The sequence below is a fragment of the Molothrus aeneus genome, chromosome 9, assembly GCF_037042795.1.
Source record: "Molothrus aeneus isolate 106 chromosome 9, BPBGC_Maene_1.0, whole genome shotgun sequence".
NCBI lineage: Eukaryota > Metazoa > Chordata > Aves > Passeriformes > Icteridae > Molothrus > Molothrus aeneus.
Genome location: NC_089654.1, coordinates 23,551,823 through 23,572,536, shown reverse-complemented (window position 1 = coordinate 23,572,536; position 20,714 = coordinate 23,551,823). Strand labels below are relative to the sequence as shown.

The following is a 20,714-nucleotide window of genomic DNA, read 5'->3' as shown; positions in this document are numbered from 1 at the left end:
TGATTGAAGATACAAAAACTCTATGAACAAGCAGCAATTCCAAAAATCTAACTGCTTCTGACTAAAGCCTGAACAAATATAGGCATTTTAACCAAAGTTCCACAGAAACCAGTAGGCCAATGGGGTCCTGGAGAACAAATTCCAGAGTTGAAGGTCCTCCTCTAAACACCCTGCCATTAGTTCAGATCCCAGAATGCAAGTGTGAGAGCATATCTGCAGACCTGAGTGTTCTCACTGAACAAGCAGCAAATAGTACTTCTTCAGCAGGGTTGAAGCCAACACTTTGATATCATAAATAACAGTCAAAGTGAGATGGGAACCCAGACTAGGAAGGTATACAAATTACTGCAGAGAAAGGTGGCAACTGATTGATTTCTCAATCTTTAGATAATCTCTGTAGATGCCCATGTGCATTAACAGCAACACAAGAGATACAAAAAGGGGTTTTATTCTTGGGGCTGGTTTTTTTTTCAGATGTTGTTGCAGTCTCCACATGTGCAGGACACAAATGAATTTTTAACAAGCTCAGTTCTTGCCTACGCACACAGGGTCTTTGTCCCTTGTCAAGAGGGGAGTGAGCTGCTGTTTAAGCAAGTTTAGATGATAATATGTTATCTAAAGCATTACCACACATTTCCCCATAACCTTCCTCCAAAGTTAAAGCTGTATAGAGAGACAGAGGAGTCACACAGCAACAGCAATGCATATTAGTCACACTAAGCATTTTAAAAGGAGGAGTGCTAACACAATAGCTACTTAAAGGAATTAAGCAAAGATAATAGGTTCAAGGAACAATCAGAACTCCCAAGTTCCCCAACCACCCACAGAACCTGAACAAACATTCTCTACAGCCCAGGACAACATTAGTACCAAGGCAAGCAAGTCAGTCTGGCTACACCAGGCCTCTCCCTCCCCTGCAAAGCTGACAAACAGTCCTTGATACATACAGCTGGCTCAGAGGTGTAACACTGACCCACCACCCAACACAGGTTAACAAAATCATCCCAAAGCAGCACTACCAATCTCCATTTCATTAGCATGATGACAGAAGGCAAATAACTCTTCAACTGTTTCTGCAGCACACAAGTACTGGAGTCTTATTCCTTGCTCATATGAATAACTGTCTTTGTCATTCTAACACCACATGCTCTGCTCTTCTCTCTTTGTGTTTTGTCTATGCACTGCATGCTGGCTATACAGGCCATGAACTGACATTTATGCTTTGAGTTTAAGATTAAGAAATGAAAAAGAAACACTGCATGCCAATCCTGAGCCTTTGCAGTATTCTTCTCATTAAAAAGCACCTTTTCTTTGAATTTTTAAAGCAACTAACAAGCTAACATACTATGTAAAATACACTGTATTTATTTATTTTAGCTCCTAAATAATCCATTTTACTTAAAAAAAAAATTACAACAACCTGCAGAACAACAGCATCTTGTTCTTACATAACTGGTAGCCCTCCTAAATCTGTAATGGATCTAGACTGCAGATTTGATATGAGCGTAATTTTTTAACTCTACAACAACAGATGTAACCAACTGAAAGTACCTGCATGAAACTTTTTGACAAGACTGCACAAAGAATTGTTGCAGGAAAAAATCCTCAATTGTTTGTTTTTAGCTCTTTGGAGAGCTAGCAACACATTCCTTACATTTGGAAAACTGCCAGCAACCTACCTGAATGAAAAGGGAAGAGAAGTACCCACAAACAAGAGACACTGTGAATGCCATCACACACTTAGGAAGTAGGGAAAACAGCCCACCTCCAAAAACTTTGGATAACACTTGTGTAGCATCAAACTTTCAGAGCTGAATTACTGATGAACAAAGCAAATATCCTGCTGTATGGAAGAACAAGTAGCTCCAAAACCTAAGAGATGACTGCTACAAGTTTATCACACTAGTTCTTACTAGTTTAACAGCCAGGTTATACCTTCTTTCCCCCTCATTCCAAAATATGAGAAATAACTCCTATAGACAAGATGAAACAAAGACTGGGCTGTTTTCTACTAGTAGAACACTTACTTTTCCAGCTCCTCCTGTGAGTGTGCAAAGGTGCAGCTGGCCCCCCGGGGACATCCTCCTCTCTGCTTCATGTCTCGGCACATGTACGTCTTGTACTTGCTGTGCTGAGGGGGCTGACAAGGGTAAAGAGACCAGGTGAGATACCTGAACATGAAAAGCACTTAACCAAGCTCAATGTATCATCTTATCAAAGGCCTGAGGTTTGACTGCTGATAATTGCTCTAATTCAAGTGTTTCTGGAATACCTGACATGAAATAAATGAGTGAAGTACTTGTGTTTGGTTCTTCAACAGAACCAACAGATTCTAGAGTATGTGCTTTGACAGCTAAGTCACTCTCAGTTTTATACAGGATTTTTATTCAAGCTCCTTACTGGAGAGCTTGACTGGAACACAGCTGTACATTTTAGGACACAGTTAAGTGGACAAAACTGATACAGGATGAAAAAATTACCAATAATCAGACATACCCTATCGATAATTCACCAAGGGAAACATCTGTAAAAGTCAACATGCTTTCTGAGAAGCCAAAAGGTGTATATCTGTCAGAAGTCACCTGCAAACTGTTGGGGTTTTTTGTTTGGTTTTGTTTTGTTTTTGGGAGGGTTTGTTTGGTTTTTATTTTGTTTGTTGTGGGTTTTTTTTGCCTTCTACTGCAGTGAGAAGATCCAGGCAGAGTGAACATAGGCCACAAAGCCTTTTACTGGCCACTGTTGCCAAGTAGTGCAACTTTACCCAGACACCCCTTTCCTACTCACAGGCTCCAGGCTCCCTTCCAAGCAGCACAGCATGTACCACAGGCTCTCCACAACAAAAACTCCTGATGTTTGCCCCTCCCAGATTCCCACTTATGCATTTCTACTGTTTTTCCTTTTGCTGGTGACAGTGCTCATTATCCATCCCAAGTAATGCAAAAAGATGAAACAGCAGAAATAATTCACTTAATATTTTTTTTCTTGGCAGAGATAATCTTTTTACTAGTTGAGCTCCCCAAACCAGCTCTCCAAGAGGATGAGTGCCAAAGAGACAGAGGAGTAGGAACTGAGACAGGCAGCTCTGTACTTCAGCAGCACTTACATCAACTGATCTACACAACAAAATGACATCAAAGGAACGTGTGATAAGGCAACTATGAGAGAAGTTAATACACAATTACATTGTCATTGCTGAAAACAAAAAAATTTGTTTCAGGAACTTGGATTGCACCTTCATATCAACTGTTCTTAAATCCTCAAGCTCGACAGACCACTCAGCACAGGTATAAGGATGATTTCATTAACAGAGGGCCAGCTGGCTGAAATATGTAAAATTAAAACAAAAGCAAGAAAATCCCCAAAATCCACAAATCACAGCAGCACTCAGTGTCCCTTCCACACTCTCTACTCAGGAAGATTGTTATTCATTTCCCTAAGCCTGCAGCTGGATCAGACTGTTCTCCTTCCATCCTAGCGAGCTCAAAATCAGTTCAACAGGTTTTGGAGGTAAATATGCATTGTTTCACATTTTTTTCTTTATTGTTTCTTTTTTGATAAATATGACTTGCAGTGATGTTTTCAATTAGCTCCTTGTCAAACCAAATCTTTCCAGACGACATTAGTAAACCTCTACTATAAGATACAGCCAATAAAACTTAGGGGTACATATTGCCCAAATGATTTAGCTTTTACCTGTTGTTGATCTGTTCCTTTTTTGCTGTGATTCTGGATATAATCAACTAAGCCATGAACCACAGTCCTCACAGCAACTAGTCCATTTTCCAGTTGTTCCCATGTTGGAGGTGGAGCATCTGTTGCATGGACAGCAAACACCAAACAAAGAGAAAAATCAGAAAGATTTTCCAAAACCAGGTACAAAACCCCACAACAGTATCACAAAACTTGACTAGCCAAGTTTATAAAAAACATTTCATCAGTAGATAAAAAGCATTCAGCACCTTAATTCTGGGACATTTAGCTCTTACAGAATAGAGGTATCTATCAACTTAAGACTGAACTGCACAAAATACCGAGTGAGCCAGTAAGACCATTATTAGAATGTAAAATTATTTCCTTTTACAAGAACTTTCTCATCTCACAAGAACTCCAGAGTAAAAGCACTGTACAAACTCTTCTCATTTAGAAAAACATCAGGTTCAAAATCCCTCTTTGCATTCAGACTCCTGAGGTAAAATTATTCCATATGAATACAGTCATCCTGGCCTGATTACACAGGCACAGATGTAGAACAGCAACAGAAATTAATGCCTCTCAAGTGGAAAAAACATCACAAGGCAAATCTTTGAATCAGACCACCATCTAAACTACTGTGAATAAATTGTACGGTCTCAATTCTATAGGAGAACTTTTTCTTTTTAGCCAATTTACTTTTCTAAGTTTTTGAATGTGTTCCAGCAGCTGACACTCCCACTGTGGGTCTGCACGCTCTGCTGCAAAGGACAATACCTCAAAGAGCCTTTCAAGATCTTTAGCACAATTAATGACATTATATTCCACTCACAGGGACTAAATTCTTCCACAAGTACTTCAACATGCTTCCCTGCTGTTCTTTAGGGAACCCAACAGTACAGAAAAAACCACAAAGACCAGATTTGCCTACTGAAATCAAGGGAGGCTATTAGTGATGCCACCTTCCAGATCAGTTTTTTGTAAACAGATTTGCAGTACACAGCTTTGTCCCCAGCTTGTTTCAGTATGAAAGATTTGGGAAGAAAGCACTGCATCTCTAGCTGTGAAGTACAACTGGTCCATCATTGGAAAGGAAGTTGAACTTCTGTTTGTTTAAACAAATACGAAGTACAGTTTTTCATCTCCTGAAGTCATAGTTTATATCTTCTTACTATTTTGATATATAATATTGATTTTACAAGTTTTAGCAGGTATAAAATAACACTTCAACCACAGGACTCTATTCTGTCCCTTCCCATCTCCTTTAGATAGTCCTTACACCACTGCTGACTGTTCAACAATTTCTATCTTTCTCTCCTCTGTCAACAGCTTAGGTTCTATTTCCCAGTTAAATTCTTTCCAACTATCTTCTACTTGTCAGACTCTTTCCTAGTCTTGAAGAATTACCTATGAACAAGAAAAATACTGAATTCTGTAGGGTAACAAACTATTCTTGTCTAGACTGACTTTTGCCTAGCTTCTCTGTATTCAATCTATCAAAATTCTACTTTGGAATCCAAAACTCTTTAGTTGATGAGTAAGGAGGACGGTTCCATACGCCTGATGATCAGCTTTCAATCTTTGAACAGTGTTAAACTCATTTTGCTAAACTTAAAGGTTTTCATAAAAACATCCAGATTTACCTGGACTGGGATCAATATTTGCTAGGAGCTCTAGGTGAGGTCTAAGACGATTCAAGTTAGCTGGATCTCCAGTCCTCTGAAGAGCAATAGTTAATTCCTGAACACTCTGTGCAAACGAGGCTGGGGTCTGCAACTTAAAAAAATTATCATAATTAACTTTCTACAGGCATAGCAATCCTCATGGTTTCTGAAGGCTGCTCCACAGAATACACAGTTCTTTGACATTGCATTAAATTACACTTCGAAATACACAAAATAAGGCTGGTGTTTCTAGCAATAAAACTAATTTCTTTTGTGTTGTGCTGCTACTCAAGGAAAAAAATGGGCCATACTGGAAACCATTTAATTTAGATTTCTGGAGAGTCTAATATCTCCAATCCCCAAACCAACAGGCTTGCACCCTGATTTAAATTGAGTACAGCAAGCAGAAAAAGAACAAGATGGTTGAAGGAAAAGACAGCTAGCAACATTCCATTTCCTAACATCACTCAATTCCAGTTTTAAAACTGTTAATTCTACCTAGATCCTTCAAGAGATGTTTGGCAGGACACTTCAAAAGGTGGGCAAAGGCATAAATATACAGCAGAAGCTATCTTGAACCTAATCCCCTTGCACAGCAGCCAAAGCAGTTGTTTCACAGCTTTCAGAACCATTCAACAAGGTTCAGTTCTTCCCACCTAATTAAAGCACGTAAAAAAGCATCTCCTAATCTAAAAGCCCCTTTATCCTATGTTGCTTCTGAACACAGAGATCTGGTTATTTCTGGAGTTTAAGTATTTTATTTACAAAATGTATTTCCATCTCTCTGCCTTCAGACACAGACATGGGGACTCATTTTTTTCCAACTTATGCACTAACTTCCTGCCTGCAAACACGGACCATTAGCCTCTGTCACTACACTGGCACTTATCAGCTGTTCATAAAGGTCACCCCCCAATTATTTAGCTGAACTTGGTGGGTTTCCATCTGCAGAAAGAAGTAAAGCAGCAAAAATGTCCAGATGGCAGAGGAAGCAAGATTCATTAGATTACAAATATATATTCTAATTATTTGGGACAGGTTTTGAAATAACAGGACAAATGATTAACGGGCAAGTCCACGTGGGCACAGTTTCTAAGTTGACTTCACAAACAGCTGCAAACAAGATGGACTGGGCTGGCTCCAGGTGGCTTTACCTTGTCAATGATACTCTGCATGTGGGATTTGTGAGACTGGTCTCCATAGAGGAGCGAGGACCACTGGTCTGGTGCGATGCGCAAACCCGCTTCCATCGCTATTTGGACTATCTGCGAGTCGTGCTCCCTTCTCAGAGCTTCGTAAGTCCGAAATTCCTCCTTCAGCTGCATCAGGGAGGAATCCTCATCTCGCTTGGTCACCTAGAGAGGAGAAATGAGCCAAATGCAATTAAGCAGGATAAGCCCAAGATTACGTGAAGTCCAAGGCAAGTGACGTCTTGGGTCACATCTAAGTCCTTCTCCCAAACTAAAACCAACTATGACACACTCAGTGAACAGCAGCTCCTACTAAAGTAATGCACGCTTTATAGAGTGGAACCACTAGAAAATGGACACAAAACATTGTTTACTTGGACTCTGACCCACATATTGGTCAAAGTGTCACATTCCAAATGACTTTACCCACACCTTGAATCAAGATATTTTGTTTGCATTGCAGAATTTGTTTGAGGGTACAATTAGCAAAACCAAAGTGTTTTTCTACTCATTTAGCAAGAGTAAATGATATTTAAGTTGAGCATCTAGTAACAGATATTAAAAAACAGTTTTTCTTCATACAGCTCTCCTTTTTAGGAGACTTTCCAAAAAGTCTCCTTTTTATTTGATTCTAACCACACCACAACTGAATTAACAGAATTAGTGATTTTTTTGGCTTTAAGCCACTTCTAAGAAGGTAAGTATGCTGCTTTACATCCAGGTTTTGTAACTGTACCTCTATGAAACCAGGCAAAGGCAAAACCTATCTTTACAGCTTCAAGTCGCTGTTTCAGCCTACACTGCCACCACAGCTGAATGACAAAGAACTCTAAATTCACGTGGGACTTCATGAGCAATACTTCCTCTAACTACACATATTTTTAGGCACATTAAATGTTACAGAACAATGAAAACAAAGTAAAAACCAATGGTTTTCATTGCATTACAAAACCTCTGGGCAGAACCTTCTTCATACCTTGAAGCAGGAGGCTCTGTAAAGGAGCTGGACAACGTGCCCAATGCTAGTCTTGGAAGCCTGAGGGAATCGTGGCTCCAGTCTCTGCACCACAAAGAGAACCAAGACCTTCCGTGACAGAGCAGATCCATCTTCCAAAGCCAGCAGAACCAGCTTTAGAGCCTCCTCTTGCATTGCTGGGAGTCAGGAGAAATGCAAAAAGAGACAAAGGATGAGAGAAGCCCAAGGAAAATTTTTGCAGTTTCTTGTTCACCTACAACTGGGATAACAGCCAAAAACTCCCACCAACAGGCACCAAAGCCACAGAGGAAAAAAAGGAATTTAGCAAGAAGGGAGGCAAGGAGAGAAGGAACCTTTCCAGATTCCCAGACTGTGACTTGGGAAAACAGGGCTTTTTACCCTTAGTATTATTATTATGATTTATTACTATACACTATATTAATATTATTATTATCACTACCACTACCATTACAACAACATCTGTTTTGGGCATCATCTGATAAGAAGGTTCTTGTCTGTACATCTCTTGATCATTAATACGAATTTTCCAAGTGTATTGCCTACATCCCACACTTATCCCAGAAGAAAAATCTGACAGGCTAAGGAAGAGCAAGGTTCATTTCCATAAAAAAAGAGTGCCCACACCAATCAACCAGGCTGCAGAACTGCTATTTTGCTACATAACCACCCTCTCTCTTCCCTGAAGTGGTATGAAAGTTAGTATCTCAAAATTAGTCTTTGTCTGTTTCAGTCAGGAAAAGCTTCACTATTTTTTCATTAAGAAATTAAATTGGCTTCATATTTCAAGACTCAACCAGTGAAGTCTATATTTTCAATAATGAGACTTCATTTTTTTAAGCAACATTGATTTCTTTCTAGTATTTTAAGCAAAGGAATTTAATTTATAAATGCACAACCTCTTAAAAATGTGTACATACAACTGTAACAAATCTCTCCCTACAACTGTTTTGTATGTTTATTGCCCTAAGTAGGAAAAGAAGCCATGCCAGTCACTTCCAGTAACCTTATTTTTTCTAGAAAGATCTTCAAGAAATAGACAAGAACAGAAGGACACCTATTCTGAATTTTACAAAACACTTGAAAAAGCATTAAAAATACAAGAAAACCCAACAGACACATAATTAATTCTGAAGATTACTATTAAGAAATTAGGCTGTTGCTTAATAAAATCCCTTGAGCAATTGGACACCATTTATCAATGGCTCGGTTCTGAAGTGCTTCTAGTACAGTAATGATATTGTGATGTCACCTACCTGGCCCAAGGAACTGGCAGCCTCTGGCTCTCACTGCAGCCCAGAGGTTGGAGGAGAGCTGCTGAGGGTTCTGATGCTGGAGGATGAGCTCTGTGACTGTTCTTTCACCCAGTGACCGCGCTGCCCGCATGGCTCGGATGCGCCCTTCCTCCTCCACCAGCTGGCAATGGACTAATGTCACCAGCTTCCTCTGCATGGGGCGACTCAGCACGCTCTGAGTAGTGCTGTTAAGACCCACACCTTCAAAACAGAATGAAACAGAATAATAAACTACCTTACACTCCTCTTCTTGTGCCAGTCTTCAGTGACTGTACTGGACAAATGCAAACCTAGCTCTCCTGGTGTCCATTTTGTCAAAGGGAATACTAGTCAAGGCATATCATAAGTTCATTTCATTTCTTTCACCTGGCAATAAAAGCAGTTTTCTGGTAGTCAGCTTCTCCACAGGCTTAATCTTGTGATTGACTGATCTGGCTTTTTAAGAAGATGGAACCTCTAATGAATCCTTTTCCCATGTTGGTAGTTTGTCCCACACCCTCCCATACAGATTCCCAGTTCATCCCTTATTCGTGGACTTTAGGGATCACTTGGACATTTGTTTGTTTTTCAGAACACATTTAGTTTCTTGCCTACATGTAGTACCTTCATTGTTTTGCTTACATGAATCCTGAACTGCTTGGGTGATGTTTAATTTTGTGCCAAAACTCTGAATCACAAACATGCTGAGAGCCACCAAATTCAGGTTAAAGGAAGAGGGGACTCCCTAGACAAACAGCTGCCATGCTGAGTTTGCTCTACAGCCAGAGCTCATCCACTGGGCCACCAATTCCCAGAGTGATTCAACTGTCACACTGCACTGGTCACAAAAGACTCAGACAGTTTCTCAAAAAAAAAAAAAAAAAAAAAAAAAAAATATATATATATATATATATATATATATATATAAAAAATAAAAATAAAATAAAATAAATAATTTTTGATAACCCAATGTCCATGATGATCACCTCCACTACTTGGACTGACAGACTGTCCAAATCCAGCACATGTAATATATATAAAATCCATACTCTTCAACACAGTGCAAGTTTGCTAACTTAGAATTACCCAGATTGACCCAGCTCTTGTATCTGACCTTGTATAAACAAAATATTACTTATAATTTTCCTTATCTATCTTATATGTAGTAACTTTCTCTTATGAGTTCATTCATCCTCTACAGAACAGCTGCACCACTACAATTATCACAAAGCAGAATTGAAAAAAAAAAGGCAAAATTATCTACTTTTACTTATTCTGCAAAGATCAAATCAAAGTTTGTCTCAACTCACTATGGCATGGTCAAAAACCTCAGCCTTCTCTCTGACTTATTTTTGGCACCTTTCAATTCGACATCCCCCTCCCCTCCATGAAAATATAATCTTAATGTTTAAGAAATCTGTTTCAATTTGTTTCTACACTAGATTTATATCCATTTGTCAAACATGCTAACTAATAATTTGGATAGTTTGTTTTGCATCTTATTTGGCTTTGGGTTTCATTTTCCAAGGAAGCAATGCAGGAACTACCTCTTGCACTGCTGAGTGGTTTGAGGTACAATGCCAATTCTTCCACACATTTCTTGCCCTCCTCATAATGCTTGGTATCTTCAGCTCCACTGCATAAAGTAATCGGCTGCTGCTCAGGAACCTGAGGAGAGATGACATGTACATCTACTATGAATGTGCATAAATAAGTGACAACCATGATTAGAAACATTTATTACTACACCACATTTCCTGTTTTCTTCTCCTTTTGTGATTTTGCTGTATTACTTAGCATTTTTTTCAGCTTATTTGCTGAACAAATAGCATAAGAAACCCCAGTGAGAATGAAAACAAAAATACAGCATTTATGTTTAAGAGACTTCTTTCATTTAGTGGCTGAAAGGAACTAGAAGCAGAAGGCTTAACATGGCACTTCCTATACTATAAAACTTTGGCTAAAACAGACACATTGAAACATCCCCAAAGCTGACTGGCCAAAAAACTCAGGAGGAAGAAAAAAAAAATAGGAGAACCCTGGTCTGCTGGTAAGCACAAATTGATATCTATGGCCTCACAGCTCTAAAATCATCCAGGGATAAGAGACTGCAGCTACTTAAGATTAGTGGAAGAAAGCCTTAGCAGGAAATACAATAAGACACCCCTGGAACGTATTCTGAGTAGATACAGTTATAAACCATGACCAAGTTATCCTCTGTAGTACATATGAACACACCCTGTATCTATCTGATGATAGATGCCAACTACATTCTTGGAGCTTTGTGCTGGGTTTTTGTCAGGTGACATTTATTTCTTCTTCCAGACATTGACCAGAAATCAGGATTTTTTCAAGGGATTTGCACCACACCCTTCCAAGTTATAATTTTGGTTCTACTTTCCTCTTGGAAAATTCTTAAAGCTTTCATCAAATTTGAGGGTGCCGTATAGCGCTGTACTAACACTTCTCAACATCACTGTTCAGCAGTCAACCCGATATGATAATACAGAGAACTAGAATTCCTCAGAAGACTAAACACAAGCACTTTTTCTTTTAGCTGTCAAAGTGCAAATACATCTCAGACTTCTATTTCCAAGTCAATCCCCATCCCAGTGGCAATAACAGCATGCTAATCCCACATAGCTGCTTACAGGGACCAACCCAGGCCTTCAATCTAAAAGCAGAAGCCTTTAATGCTTCAGTTAAATACAGATAGAAACCTGCTTACCTTCGTGTGTAATGCAGCCATGGCAAGAGCAGCATTATGATGGCAGCACCAAATAAAAGCAGCAAATATATATATATAAAATATATATATGGTTGCCATCACCAATGTGAACAGCTTTAATATCAATTTTAATAAAAAGCAATGCTTCAATCATATAGATCACATTTCTCCTTAGATAACCCTGTCACCGTGCTAAGTTTTTTATTTGACACACAGAGCAAAATAAAAAGTTACCATCTTGCTTTTCCAGCAAGCCGGTAACAAAGAAAAGTCTCAAAATGCAATATGCCAGCTGGAATTAACATAGTATCATCTGAAACTAACATAAACAAGATAGGGGCTGTGTCTGATCTAGGCATCCATTCTTACTAAAGAGAAAAACCCAAGTTCAATCACACCAACACAACAAGGTTAGCCTCGGTACTTATCACTGATGGAAGTTAACTTGTAATGTTCTGTGGGGTTTTGGTTTTAATTTTGGGCCAGCAGTTGGTTGGGGTATTTTGGTTTTTGGGTTTAAGGAGTTTTTGTGTTTGTAAGCAAGAATACTTTCAGCAAAAGATTTTGCAACTCCGTATGTTAGAGTGGTCAGCTGTAAACAGTCACAACAACCTTATCTTGAGTGGTTTCTTGGGATTTAGGAAACTATTATTGACTCCTGCAGTATTTCCCTGCACCTTCACAGAATATTCCACACCTCCTTTTCAAAGGCACTGCCATTTTAGCTTCTGCCAAGGCAGTTACGTGGCAGAACTGGCTGACTGAGCAAATGACACATCTCAAGTGTATGCAGACCCTGCCCCATCTCTGCCCTATTTCCTGCAGTCCCACACTCTGTACAAACTCCAATTCTCCTGCAAGCATTCCCTGTGGCACCACTGCCAGCCCAAACGGTGCCAGTGCCGCAGCCCCGGCAGACAGATGGACAAAGGGGCTGGGGACAGACGTGGCACAGGAAGCCACGCTCAGCCCTGGATTTCGACCCTGAATTGGAGTGGGTTTAGCACACATTCAAAGCACTGGTTTGGAATGCCAGACACAGCGCAACTCCACCAGTGAGACACAAGGACTGTCTAGCAGCTAACAGAAAGCTTCCCCTTCCCCCACGGAAAAGCTGGCAGAGAAAAACTTCCAAGAGCTAATCAAGCTTTCAAACACTATCTGCATATTGTTCCCATTCCTTCTCCTTTGAAGGGAAGCATCAATGTAAAAATCCAAATGCTTTGGGCAACTGTACTGTTTGCAAAATGAGCCCAAAAGAGATTCAACTTTTATCTGAAGCTGGAGCAAGTGTAGTACTGAAGAGTAAAACATGCTTCTTCTGTGGTTTTCAGGAGTGTTCAGGAGAAGAGAATTTACTTCTCATGCACACACACTTCATTCATGCAGTGCACTTCATAATAAAATTTACAAGTAATTTTCCTTTTGCTGGTTGTATTATATGCACTTCCAAGAGTAATTTTAATATTTTAGGATTAGAATAATTGTAAGAACAGCATCTATCAAAGAAAAATCATGAAGACATAATTCACTTAAGTGACAGGAAATGTTAATTTTGACTTTGGCTCCATCATGGAACTGTGAGGGACAACTGAGAAATAACTCAACTTGAAAGCATTTTCACTTCCCCTTCCCAAAATAGCCTTTTAATAGCATGCATGACCCTATGGTTACTGCTGTTTACAATGCCTCTGAGGAGCCTCAGAATAGATGCCCCACAGAGTGAGCTCATTATTTTCACACTCAGTCCATATTCTGTTCTCTCAGACATCACACCCTTATGACAGTTTCCACTGCAAATATATTCACATCATGTAATCAACACCTCCCAAAGGGAATGAGAGCAAGACAGGAAAAATGATCTCAGCTCTTTAATTGCTTTAAATCTGTGATGGTTTTGCATGTATTTGCTTTGGCAATGACTCCAAGTATCCTGACAGTGGAATGTTACCCACCAGCATGGCTTGTGGCAGTGGGAAGAGACAGGTTATGACAGCATAAGGAAGGGGACTGGAAAAGAATGCTAAAGCATCATCTCATACCAGGCAGTGATTTTGAATTGGTGATTTAAGTGTAATTTGATGAAGAAAGTCAGCTTGAGTTGTCAGTAATTACCATTAGACATCTAATTGCACAGAATGAGAACATGTTAAACAGACCAAACCCCTTTTTGTATGGTTTGAAAACTGTTTCTAGCAATATTTTCCTCCCCCTCCCGGCAAATGAATGATTTGCTTCCTGCCAAGAGAAACCAAACAAAACCCAAAGCCTACTGTCTTTAGTTCCTCAAAAGTTTACATTAAAGACAACTTTTTCACAGATAATTCCTCTTTTGTGGCACTTTATTTCATCAGAAGTTAAAATAAAAAATTATCACACGTGCCTCTAATAGCTCTGCACTTTTGAAAGGGCTGTAAGTTCAGATCACCCAGTCTCTCTCATCATGTACAATTCTAATGTCTAGAATTGTGTTTATCATGTCCAGCAGATTATTCCAAAATTAAAGCACCCCTGGCATTTCTGCCACTCTACATCACCTGTTTGGAATGTGCATGCTGCTGCTTCATGGTTAAAAAAACACGAGGGAAGAGCTTAGATGACAGATTCATGATTAGGTACCTTCAAAACACTAGCCAGGTGAATGCTTGAAATAGTTACATATAGTGAGTAATATGGGGATGCTTGAATAGCTAAAATTCAAAACCTTATTCTCACAGAAACAAACTTCAGTGATTCCATTACCCAGGAAGTCTAAGAAGCAAGGTATGCTATGAATGCCTTGCTGATTTGTGTCCAAGGCCATTGTGTCTACCTTCCCTCACAGTTCCTGCTTAGTACTCAGCTATGTCCAGCTTTCCTGGGAGGAATAATTCTCATCTTCCCCTTATGATCCCTCTGCTCCCCTCATTTTATGTAACAAAACTTAGCTAGACATGGTCTGAACTACCTAACTGGAGAGGCTGTGGATAGCTCATCCCTGCAAGTGTCTAAGGCCAGGCTGGATTAGAGCAAGCTGGTCTGGTGGAAGGTGTCCCTGCCCACAGCACAGGGCTGGAATGGGATGGCTTTAAAGGTCCCTCCCAGCCCAAGCCATCCTGTGATTCTATTCTATTCTGTGACCACTGCCTTCCAGAACAGCTCCTGTAACCAGCGTGGATGTGAGCCATGCTACAGGGGAGCAGGTAGAAAATCTGAATCTGCAACAGCTAATTTTCACACAAGGGTGGCTATAACCTGGGCAATGGGTTTCATTTCAGAAAGGGGTGGGGAGAGGGAAAACTGAGAAAGAGTCTAATTTAATTAAGAAACCAACTCTTTTCACTATTAGAGTGACAAATTCTATCCAGAGAGAGAATGCTACCATCAGAGAATACCTTACTGCTTTCCTGGTGACCGTGTGACAAATTCAGTGTTTTCCCCAGAAGAGAATCCTGCTTATTTCACTGGCTGTACTTGTGCAAAAGCCAAAGTGACTTGCCCTGGAATCCTGTCACTGCTGCCAGTCACAGCAGAATAGATTTGTTTCTTTAAACTGCCTGGTCTCCTCCTCCACCTCCAGCAAAAAAGCACTTAGCAAGTATAAATGTGTGAATTCCTCAGAAGTCACTCCAAAGGGAAAAGAACAAACTGTTCTTCTCCCTCACAGATAAAAGCTTTAGTTGGGCTTTACTGTATTTCCTTCCAAAATGAAACCTGTTTTTTTGGAATTTAGCATTTACAAATAAAATATTACAGGTCTCTGAGAACTTAGGTTAAGGGTATAGGGGACACTAATGACACATACATGCTCCTGAAACTAAACCCAGAAGTGGAAAAGCAAATGGAAATGGTTTCAACTGAAGTGGACACTACCCATTTTTTGAAAGCTGGATTGCTGCTCACAGACCATTTTTGCTGAAATAGAAGAGTACACTCTCTTAGTGGGACAGTTCCAAATCACTAGTTAGTTCACATTAGTTCTCTACCTTTTTTTTTTTTAATTTGTCCTTAAGCAACCCTTTTTTTGTAAAAAGATTTTTAGAAATGGCCGTTGACATTCTATTGGAAAATAGCAAATGTTTCCCTGCCCTTCACAGGAAAGTAGTTGTATTAATTTTCTAGTAATCCAGTGTCTGGTAAACACTGCAACAGCTGCCAGGATGGGAAAGGGAAGAGAAAGGAGAGGGAGTGGTACTGAACACTGATTTCATTCACTTGTTCATTTGAAATGAGGAGCTGGTAGGAAAAGGGTTTCAAAGGTCTCGTAAAGGGAAAGTTTGTCAGCAATAAATACCCAGCTAGGATCCATGGTTACTGTTACAGGTAACAGACTGCTGGGAGTAGCAAACAATCAGAAATGAGTGGCAAAGAGCAGGGGTGGGAATAATGTATCCTTTGGTGGCATTTGCAGCTTTAAGGTCATGACGAAAAAAGGTCCTGTGAATCTTCATCACACAAAATTTTTAGATAAAAAAGGAGCACAAAATGATGTCATTAGTGCAAAGTCAGAACCTAAAGTTCAGAGTGCTCTCAAGACAAACACTATACTATAAAACCTTCCTTCATACCTCACACATATGGATAAGAAAACTCTGGCTGGCTAACTAGTAAAACCAGAAAAAAATTCTGTTACCTATACAGAGCAGGGTGGATTTCCGTCTCATTCCACAGAATCTTGTTTTCAGAAAAATTTAAAATTCTGGCAGAGGTCAAATTGAAGCTATCATACAGCTTCTCATAAAGCTTAACAAGTGCACACAAAATAACCAAATGCAAGGGGAAGACATTTATCACAAATGTGGACATTCAGATGCAACTGGAAATATTCAAGAAACTGCAGAGAGGAAGAACATGTAAGAGAGAAAGAAAACTGTAACTTTTTAAATGACATCACTCATAGATTTAATACTGCTTGGAAGCTCTTCAAAGATGGCAGCATATCACAGAAATGGGAGTGCACAATCTCACTGCTTCCTCCTGCAGAGCAGGATGAGTCACTTAGCACAGCCAGAAACACCATTTGATTTTGAGCTTCTGAAATAACCTCTATGCCATACACCATGAAAGAAAAACAACAAATTAGCCATATTACTTGATAAACTAAGAAATGGCAAAAGCACACCTGGACCTCTAAGTCACAGTACCTAACAAAAAGCAACATAAGAGCATCTCTCTTTCCTCCACACTTTTTATAGCTCTTCCACAATTCTTTCCTTTTCCCCAGACTACAGATCTCATTGAAGTTTCTGCTGCATTTAATTTCACTTATCCCAGACACTGGAGCAGTACAAACTAAAGCAGTAATCCCTTTATGGTAACTGATCCCATCTACATTTTCATTCTTCACCTGTAAGTTAGACAGGGCTATCCCTTCTCTCCTAAGACCACAATCCTGTCCACAAGCCTTGAAAGGTGTGGGTCACAGGGAGCTACCCATGACCTAACATCCATAAACTTTTGCCAGCTTAAGTCTGTGCTGCAACTGAACAGGGTGGTCCTGCTTTCCACACATCCCTGCCTCATCCTGGGGCTGCTGTCAGTCCCAGTGCCACTCATCCCCATCACATCACCACTTCAACTGACCTCACCAGTACCTATTCCAGCCTTCTGGAAGGGGGTCTCAAGCAGGCTTTCCCCCCTCACCAACATGGATTTAGAATAACATGTCATCTCAGGAAGTTGTGTTCCCATTGCAGAGTTTCAAATAAGGCTGTATAAAGGCTGCTACCAGAGAGATCTGTCCCACATCCTTTACACGCCCCTCCTGGTTTTGGGACAACCAAACACAGGTCTCACAGGGTGAATACAGTAAAGCACATAACCTACCACAGAAAAAGGTCTTCCACAAAATAAGCTTACTGATCAAGCTCATCCTTTTGGCAGAGCATGGCTAGGTAAGAGTCGAGGAAGAAGGAAGGAAACATAACAAACCTGTTCTGGTGACAGCCCACAGAATTAGATGTAACAAAAGTCATGGTCACCAGCACAGTAAAGATTTAAACTACTGTTCCAGGCACTTCTACTACTTCTTGCAGACATCCACAAAAAGGTAGATGCCTTCTCTTCACATCATTAAGACAATATCATATTCTTTAATATTCCTGACTTGTCCTCCCAAAAGAAGGAAAATACTGAAACAGATTAAAAAAACAAAAACAAAAAGCAGGGATACCTGAGCACCCACAAGTTGCAGCAAGGCTGAGTTCACAGGAAGGAGCTCAATGTCTGTGTTGATAGTGGTCTGGTCAAAGGGACATGCCTTACGGTGGAGCTTGTTGAGGCACATCTTGCAGACAGTGTGGCCACAGCCCAGGCTGATGGGCTTCCGGATGGTTTCGTCGAAAGTCTGTGTGCAAATCGGGCAGGAGAGAAAATCCGTCCATTGTGGAGCTTGTACAGGCATTGCTTCAGGAGTTAATAGACGAGACAAAAATCTAAAGCACAGATTCCACTGGAATCAAAATTTTGCAAAAAAGTCTGTTTGGTTTTAAATATCTTCTGTAAGTACAGACAGTCTGCACATAGTGTGAAACATAACCTAGAAGAAAACAGAAACACCAAGTTAGCATTCTGTACTGGAACAGGCACGTGAGCTCCTTTGTGCTAGCGAAGTACCACTCCTCGAGGTGTAGCTGAATTAAATACAGGACTGAGTCACAACTTGCTTTAATTCCAGCTAGTCTCTGGCTCTGGAAAAGCCAGTGTAAACCATTTCTGTGGGTACAGTTTAAAATAAATCATGGAAGATAATTATCATATTGAAGTTGTAAGACTAATTAGCTCTTCATTTTTATTTTCTCTCTTGATAAATGAGCAAATTGACATGAACAAAATGCGAATTAATCCACTAATCCACTTTTGTACAATATCTACTGTACAAAATAATTAAATTTTTAAATAATTTTGCTTAGACAAGGCTTCATCCAAAGCCTGTATCAAAAGCAACCTTTCCTCAGAGTCCAGTGGGCTCTGGATTGGCACCCAATGACTGCCCAAGCCTCGAGGGGGACAGGATGAATGGCTCAGGGTCAGTCAGACCCTGTGCAATGCAGCTCTCACACCTCACCCAGTGACACTGTGTGCTGCTACTCCAGCACCTTCACACAACACCTCATATGTGCTGAGCTCTGTGGTAGCACATGGACCCATCCAGACACACCTCAGCTACCCTGGCAATCTGCATGCACTCCTGCTGGAAATCAGCACTGCTAACTTGCCCTCTCTCTGCCATCCAAGCACCTCCATCCTTCAAAAACTGGACAACCACTTCTAGTAGTCATTTATGACTGGATGACTGACAATTGTTCCTTAACTGTTCCTTTTGTGACCCCAATTTATATCATTCACTGCCTGCCTAGAGATTATATTCACAGAGAAAGCAACACCTTTATTCTGTTGAGAAACCACACTGAAACTACAATAGAAGAAAAGCTGGGAGGTCTTTATTACTTGGCACTTTCAAATCAAAATACTAAGAAGATCAAATGTTACTCATTATAAGGGAATGGAATATAAGCTATCACTTTGGGACAGGAAAAAAGCAGAACTCACATGAGGAGAAATGTACAAGAATAGATGGATCACATGATATGAAAAAATCATTATCAAAGAGAAAATTGGTAATTAAATAATTCCTGATGTCTGGCTTACTTTCACTTGTGGAATATTCATAAACAATTTTCTAAATCAAGGAGCAAAATGACAACAAAAACACCACCCCAACCACCCATATATATTAGTTTCTCTTTTCCCCACACCACTGGCTTCAGTTTCAAACCAAGGACTGCACACTTACTTGCTAAGTGTCTGTTCTGACAAAAGTTCTGCCATAAGCAAAAGCAACTTTTTATCAAATCTTCAGCTTAAAAATGTTTACAATCAAAATCTAAATTCTAAAGGCAAAGAGAGAAACTTTCTATCAGGACCTGTGCAATTCAGAGTCAAGACATTTCAAAACAGAAAAAAATTTCTAATGCTAAAATAAAGACTCTGAAAAGCCTCTGCCACTTTTTTTCTGGAAAGAAAAAGGCTTCTTTTTTTCAGAATGTAGTGCAATCTTGTCCATGGTTAACATTACTTTGCCAAGGTAAACAATGAAATGTTACTTGTTAAGCTTTTATCTGAGTTTCATCAAACACCTAACGTTAGCTCTAAAGCTAATGAAAAGGAATTGTACTATGATGATGCCTCTGAGTCACTTCCAACTCAGGATGCTTAATGATTCTAGGGAAAAATAACTATTTCTCTCTTCAAAAGACAATATACAATGCCACACAGCCTCTGGTTGCCAGTCACTAAGGAATCAATAAAGAAATCAGTATTACCCAGGCAGGGTGGCACAAGGAAGAGGTGGCACCATATGTGGTTAACCCTGCCACCAGCATTGCACAAGATGTCAAGGCTGTTCAGGGTTCCCCCTTCCAAAATACCTCTTTAATGGCAAATCAGCCATTTTCTTCCATCTTGTCAGCATAGGCTCAAATCATTCTCATTACTAATGTATCACCACAACCCAAATGAAATCTTCTATACTTTTAGGTTACTACACTGAGAGATGATATCCTAAAGCATTCAGCAAATTTATTTCCAAGCCTTCCCCGGCTACCTGCCCTCCTACATACTGAGTAAACTTTGCTAACAAGCATTCAAGCTAGAACTATCCTTTGTAAACCAAATCTGCAACAGAAATTACCCAGAAACTCCACTGAAATCCTTCTGCAAAGAGCAGTACACAGCTTGGTAAATCTACTCTATGTATGGCTGTGCTATAAAATATCCTTTGGGGATCAAAGTTTAGGAGCTGAATCACAGTTCTTCCTTTTGACCACACTGCTATTTAGAATGTCTAGCAACAATTTCCCAGACTCCTCTGCAATTCAGAAACAAACTGAGCAGTCTACTTAAAACAAATTATTAGCCAAGCATTCAGGAAAAGAAGTTTTCTATTAACTGAGGAGACTTAAAACCAGAAGCTAACATGGAGCTGTACCATCAGATGTGAGCATGGACACACCACTATCCCAAGCTGTGAACGGGAGGAAAGGAGTTGAATGCAACTTGAATGTTAGTTAACTAATTAAAAAACCCCAGTAAACAGAGCCATGTTGTTGCTACTTGTACCTCTGGCATAATGAAATAGGTCATATTTATTTACAAATTCAACAGTTGAAAGAGAAGTTTGGGGAGTCTGGAGAT

General features: G+C 39.9%; 1 protein-coding gene across 1 annotated transcript in view; it reads right to left on the bottom strand.

The window, feature by feature from the left end:
* The window catches only part of RC3H1 (ring finger and CCCH-type domains 1), a 74,060-nt gene that overhangs the window by 32,455 nt on the left and 20,891 nt on the right, over positions 1–20,714 (bottom strand). The window contains exons 2-9 of the mRNA XM_066556211.1: positions 17,692–18,057; positions 10,360–10,480; positions 8,795–9,034; positions 7,521–7,696; positions 6,509–6,709; positions 5,334–5,466; positions 3,694–3,812; positions 2,028–2,140 (exon numbers count right to left, since the gene is read on the bottom strand). Coding sequence (XP_066412308.1) covers positions 2,028–2,140; positions 3,694–3,812; positions 5,334–5,466; positions 6,509–6,709; positions 7,521–7,696; positions 8,795–9,034; positions 10,360–10,480; positions 17,692–17,922 — 1,334 coding nt within the window. The 5' untranslated portion in view covers positions 17,923–18,057. The remainder of the gene's footprint in view (positions 1–2,027; positions 2,141–3,693; positions 3,813–5,333; positions 5,467–6,508; positions 6,710–7,520; positions 7,697–8,794; positions 9,035–10,359; positions 10,481–17,691; positions 18,058–20,714) is intronic.